Raw genomic sequence first — 6,326 nt, 5'->3', positions numbered from 1 at the left:
CCCAAGAGCAAACAGGAGAACAAGGGAAACATCTCGTTTCTCTGCGGAGTCTCAGATAACACCAGGCCGTGGCAGGGACAGGCCACGGGTTCACCGGCCATGGGAAGGGCCAACTGCTAGCACTCGGTGAAGAGCTAGGGCACCCACTTTCAGTCATGACTAATTCTCCTTTATTGCCCCTAGGACACAATCACGTGGACGTGGCAAGGACCCGGCGCGTAAGTCAGGCCCCACGTCACCCAGTCTGTTGTGTTACGTGAGAGCTACAGAGGCCGCCCAAGTGGACCACCAGTGTGCTAGTTACCTTTGTAAATGTGAACACTTTAAACAAGTGACCTACTGTTGTTTGACAGTAATTAGGCTCAGCCCATTGTGAGGGTAAACGTACAACCACATCGGAGCTCAGGGCTGGTGGTGATGATGCAGAAGACAGTGCAGAAACAGGGCCAGGAGAGAGAGGTAGACTGGCCAGTGAGCGGGGAGTAAGTGTGAGGCCCAAGGAGGGGGCTCGGCATGACTCCCCATTCCCAACATGTGCAAACGAGAGGGGCCGGGGTGGGCTTCGAGGTCAGAACTCCAGGAGCGAGGCTTGGCGGAGGGTGGGATGCCAGAGGGGAGCTGTCAGGTCACCGGCTGGGATCAAGGTGCGGGGCAGCCAGGGCTCCCTGAGCCAGAGGGCAAACCGGGGAGATGATGGAGGGCAGGACCACCTGAAGGTGCTGAGGTGCACGTGGGCAGAAAGAGCAGTGAAGACTTAGTGAGCAGTAGGCGTGTCCTCACTCCCGCCTTGTGGCTGCCAGTCATGTTTTAACTGCTGGATTTAGACTGAGAAGTCTCAGCTTCCTTCCCATGAAGGTGAATCCGTGACCCAGTAGTGCCCTCTAGAGGGGAAGCAGGTTTAGAATGACTCCCGGGCAACTTGAAGGACTTGAAGGGAAAGGAGCAAAGAATCTTGCTTTTCAACCAACTTCATAAATCCATTCCATGTGTTGTTTCAGGTTGGAAATCCTGTGGCTCACACTGTGTCAGTTTCACAATCAGGTGGAAATTGAGGTTTGTAAACATACAATGTTGCACATAATCCAGATATTTGTTATGTGCCATATGAATATATTGGCTGGGCTCCCATAGACACAGTGTTACCTGGTATATTGGGTAGTATCTACTGGCTGTGTTACTCAGCACCTAGATACATTGTTACGTATCACCTAGATACATTGTTACATGTTACCTAGATACAGTGTTCCAAGTCATTTAGCATCCTCTGACTTTGAACTTCTTTCTGTTCCTTAAGGGTCCTTAAAGGTTATTCCCATTTCTTTGCCATTTTCATGGCTCCTAGGTGAGTTTGAACCATTTGAACTAGAGTTTTAAAATCAGGAAGGAAGCTAAACTGGATACTTTTCTAAGGTGGTTAATGTAACTTAACCAAAAAAAACCAAACTCACTGCCATCAAGTCAGATCCGACTCATAGCGACACCTCCTCGGGTTTTTTTTTATTTTTATGGAAGTAGATCGCCCAGTCTTCCTTCCGAGGAGTGGCTGGTAGGTTTGAACTGCCAGCCTTCTGGTTAGCAGTCAAATGCCTTAGGCACTGTGCTACCAGAGCTCCTTAATGCACAAATCAAACCAAAAAAACAACTGCACCTCTGACAGTTTTATGGGTGTCTAAGTTGCATGGCTTTTTAACGACACCTGTAAAATTGCCAGAAGTGCACTGGGTGGTTTTGATTTGATTTGTGTTTCGCAGGAATGCATGCTGCAGCTCCTAATCTGTATTGTCAGACACCATCTCCCACCTCCCCGTTGGCTGTACCTACAGTCACAATCCCCGTCCTGTGTGTTACCTGAAATGCAGTCATTCCCACAGCCGGTCACTTGTACTGGGGCGTGAGGACTAGAGTTTCTTTTCTTACAAAGGGAATTAACGTGCCACTCCTACCCCTGACAACTGAAGGAGTCATGTGCAGCTCGGTGTTTAATGTACCAGTTTGCTCCCTTCCACAAACCCTGGCTGAGTAATACTGAATTTACAGATGATTCAGTCAAGTGGTTCATATATAAGATAAAGCCACTGTCGTTTTAAGGGACTGAGCAGAGAGGACCTGGCTCACATCTGAGGGTGACAGGCCTGGTTACTTAGGACATTTTATGTTCAGAAGGAGACCTGGCCTGGTGTTGCCTCAGACGGACACCTGGGGGCCAGGCTGCCGAGCAGGACGCAGGGCTTGGTGCTTGGGCAGCTTGGGGACTTGCCCTGAGCTCTTTGGTTGGCCTGTTTGAACAACTGTATTTTGGACCCGGTTTCTCATTTTACAATGAAAAGTAACCGTCTGGTCTTGCCCTCTTGCTCTTTGTACCAGAGCCTGGAGCCTGCCCATGTGGGAAGCCATTTGGTGTTTGCAGACTTTTTTAAAAACCTGTAGTGGAAAATTACAGCTCAGAATTGTAAAATGAGAATGAATGGTATTTCTGGGTATTCCTATGGTCTTACATATCCACATTAAGAAAAGGGGGCTCCAGTGGTGGGCTTTGCCTCTTCATGAAGAGTTTGAGACCCTTGCTTCTCTGAAGCCTTGCAGAAGTCACTCACATAGAGTCACACTCTTATGCATCAACTAATTCGCATTTCAAGATACAACAGATGACAAAGCTAAGTAGCAATAGTTACTCTCAGAGGCATGAAACCAGTGTATCCAACAGAGATGTTTGGAGATGGAGACTTGCACATCCTTGGTTGCATTAAAGACTAAAGTCTGCGTGAAAGGAGAAATATGGTGAACGGATGATGCTATGAGCCTCAAACACTGACAGGCGGGAGTGGGAGCTCCCGGGGAAGAGTGGTGTGCTTTAAGTGTCTGTGTGTACAAGTGTATGCGTGAGAGGGAGACGGGAGAAAGCTTTGAAGGGGATTCACACAGCAAGTGCCCTGACCGATGTTCATGTTGTCAGACTATCATCACTTGTGGTGGCTGTGGCGGGGGGCTTCCGTGTTCTTGCTGGAATAACGCAGCCCTGTGTGTACAGTTCCTCCCCGTGTACAGCCCTTCGGAGGAGGAAAAGAGGAACCCAGCACTGTACGCCAGCAACGTGCGGCACGTCATGGCAGAGTGAGTGAGCGCCCCTCGCCATCCCCACGTCTAGAGACGTCCCTTTAAACAGCAAGGGATTCTCATGACCCCTGACCTCACTGTCATGCTGTAGTCTCCCTCTCCTGTGGTCCCCCTCATGGAGCGTTGCTATGAGAAGCAGTGGGTGGTAGCACTAGGAAGTCAGGTTCCTGCAGGAGTGAGTGCCTGTGTGTTGACCCTGCATGCTGGCGAGAGTGGCCTTGGCCACACACGTTCCACGTCTAGACTTTGTCTAACGACATTTCAGCCTTTTCAGGCGATGCTCGTAGTCGATAATGTTATAGTTGTCAAACGTGCCTGTGGGCGGCAGCCCCTGGTGCTGGGTCCCACATGGGCCCCATTGGGGATGACAGCAGGAACGAACCCTGGGCAGACCCTCGCATCTGCTGGGAGTGTCTGTTCAACTGGCCTTTACTCGCCCACATGCACTGGTGCTTCCCGGTGCCCTCGCTCCACCCTGCTGCTTAAGAGCTACCTGGGCCACTCTAGGAGACATTCTCTAAGATGGCACGTGCTCCTTACGCAGCAGACGTGCGTGCAGCTGGTACAGAAGGGCCATGTCTCAGCTTCTGCAGCTGCGCCTCTCTGTTCCCGGCATGCCTCTCGCGGGTCTGCCTCCCTCACCTGTGCTTCCGTCTGTATCTGAGCTGTTCTCTTCATGGCTCAGAAGTGGTTCCGTGTAGGACCCTCCTGCCCTGCAGTGATGAGGTCTCGCTGTTGTTGTTAGGTGCCCTCGAGCCGTCTCCAGCTGAGCAACCCTACGTACAGCAGAACGAAACACTGCCCGACCATGTACCAGCTTCACAGTCCCTGCTATACCTGAGCCCGTTGTAGGAGCCACTGTGTCAGTCCATCTCATTGCAGGCTTTCTCCCTTTTCGTTGACCCTCCACTTTACCAAGCATGACATCCTTCTCCAGGAATGGTCCCTTCTGACAACATGACCAAAATAGATGAGACGAAGTTTGGCCATTCTCGCTTCCAGGGAGCGTTCTGGCTGCACTTCCTCCAGGACAGACCTGTTAGTTCTTTTAGCAGTCCACGGTACTTTCAGCATTCTTCGCCAGCACCACAACTCAAAAGCATCAACTCTTCTTTGGTCTTCCTTATTCATTATCCAGCTCTCACATGTATATATGTAGTTTAGAAAATACCATTGCTTGGGTCAGGCACACCTTACTCTTGAAGGAGACATCTTTGCTCTTCAGCACTTGAAAGAGGTCTTTTGCAGCAGATTTGCCCAGGGCAATACGTCGTCTGATGTCATGGCTGCTGCTTCCATTGGTGTTGATTGTGGAACCAAGTAATGTGAAATCTTTACCAACTTGAGTGTTTTCTCTACTTATTGGTCCAGTTGTAAGGAATTTCCTTTTCTTTATATTGCTATGTAATCCATACTGCAGACTATAGTCTTTAATCGTCATTGGTAAGTGATTCAAGCCATCCTCATTTTCAGCAAGCAAAGTTGTGTTGTCTGCATAGCTTAACAAAATCTTATATCCAGACAGGACCACCCTATCCCCAGGCCCAGGGGCTAGGATTCCAGCACAGATTGGGTGGGGACCCAGTTCAATCCAGCACAGCTCCCACCTGTGTTCCTGTTATGTTCCTTGTTTAACGTTCAACTTTAAAAACATATTTTGTGTCAACTATGAAGCAAAAACACTGAAAGCTCTGGAAAGCATTTACCACACAGACAGCACTCCTGTAGACACACTGCCCCAAACTGTTTCGTGGCCACTCACCCCCATGTGGGTGGCCAGGGGTCCCAGAGTGGGGCTGGGGTGGGACAGCCTCTGCCACCCCACCCTGCACGGCTGTGTGATTCTCTTTTCTCAGGCTTAGGGGGTACCAAGTGGTGACCAGAGCCCCATGCAGTGGGTGCCATTGTCTTTGTCCCAGTGGCCCTACCCCAGCCTGACTCCCTCCAGTTCTTGGCAGGCCTTCTCTGTTACTGTGCTCACAGGATGGCCCTCACTTAGTGCCGGGCCGGGTTGCTCCCTGAGGTGCAGCCCAGGAGGACATGTCCTGCAGACACTAGGGGAGACTCAGCCTTCTGTGTTCCAGGTGTCTGAGCCCTGGCCTTCCCTGTGGTGTGACTCCGAGCATCCCTGAGGGGTTGGTTGGGACAAGCCACCCTGCAGCCACTGGGCTGCTCAAGGTGTCACTCTTCTGTCCCGCAGAGCCCTGGGTGTCTCCGTCACGGACTACACATTCGAGGACTGCCAGCTGGCCCTGGCAGAAGGACAGCTCCGTCTACCCTCGGACACTTGCCTTCTGGAATTTGCCAGGCTTGTGAGAGGCCTTGGGTAAGCGCCCAGCCCCTCCTTCCTCCTCAGCTCTTAGTGAGAAGTGGCCTCATCCAACACTGTGGCTGGCTGGAGACTCCAGGCTCTGAGGGGCCCTGCCAGGGCTACTCCCTAACCTTGTTCCCAAGGCCTGGAGCCCAGGCTTGCCACTGTGGATGTTCACAGGGAACGCGGGAGAAATACACATCCCCAGACCGGGGAGGAGTCCCGGAGGGGTGCACACAGTTTACACACTCGGCTGCTGACCAAAAGGTTGGAGGTCTGAGTCCACCCAGAGGTGAAACCCCTGTGGAGCAGAGTTCTCCCCTGACAGGCATTGGGTCGGTGCCGTCACGTACTTAGAAAGGCTTTCTCCAAAACTGAGCTTGCTGTTTATTATATAAACAATTTTAGTATTTTGTTTTGGAGACTACAATAGTAAATCTCCTGTTTTTTAGCATTCTGTAATTTTACTGAAAAAAAAAGGAATATTTTCCTCTTTGTGTTTAGGTTAAAGCCAGAAAAACTTGAAAAAGACCTGGATAGATACTCAGAAAGCGCCACGCTGCAGAAGGGCGAAAAGGTCAACCTGTGCGAGTTTGCCGCCTACTTGGAGGCGCCTGTGTCCGACTCGCTGGAGGGCATGTTCTCCCTGTTTGACGAGGTGGGATGTCACTGGGTCCCTGCTCTCGCTGGGGCGGGGCTTGGTGAAACCTGACTCCTCAGAGCATAAATTGTTTTCATGACGCCGTAAGTGCATTTTAATCGACTGTCATTTGTAATTCTTGGTTTTTTGTGGGGTAGTGTAGCTTCTGTTTGTTTTGAGGGGCACTTCCCTACTTTGCCCTCAAAGTACAATGTTCTGGGCATCTGAAGGTATCTGTCAGTTACTGGCCTGATGATACCC

At 50.8% G+C, this 6,326-nt stretch overlaps 1 protein-coding gene across 1 annotated transcript in view; it reads left to right on the top strand.

The window, feature by feature from the left end:
- The window catches only part of LPCAT1 (lysophosphatidylcholine acyltransferase 1), a 72,712-nt gene that overhangs the window by 41,545 nt on the left and 24,841 nt on the right, over positions 1 to 6,326 (top strand). Inside the window, exons 6-10 of the mRNA XM_007951623.1 lie at positions 184 to 218; positions 999 to 1,053; positions 3,029 to 3,111; positions 5,315 to 5,440; positions 5,930 to 6,083. Coding sequence (XP_007949814.1) covers positions 184 to 218; positions 999 to 1,053; positions 3,029 to 3,111; positions 5,315 to 5,440; positions 5,930 to 6,083 — 453 coding nt within the window. The remainder of the gene's footprint in view (positions 1 to 183; positions 219 to 998; positions 1,054 to 3,028; positions 3,112 to 5,314; positions 5,441 to 5,929; positions 6,084 to 6,326) is intronic.

Source organism: Orycteropus afer, unplaced genomic scaffold, assembly GCF_000298275.1.
Source record: "Orycteropus afer afer isolate SDZICR_OR568_19922 unplaced genomic scaffold, OryAfe1.0 scaffold00303, whole genome shotgun sequence".
NCBI classification, from domain to species: Eukaryota; Metazoa; Chordata; class Mammalia; order Tubulidentata; family Orycteropodidae; genus Orycteropus; species Orycteropus afer.
The sequence above is the reverse complement of the archived record's forward strand: the minus strand, read 5'-3'. Positions and strand labels throughout refer to the sequence as shown.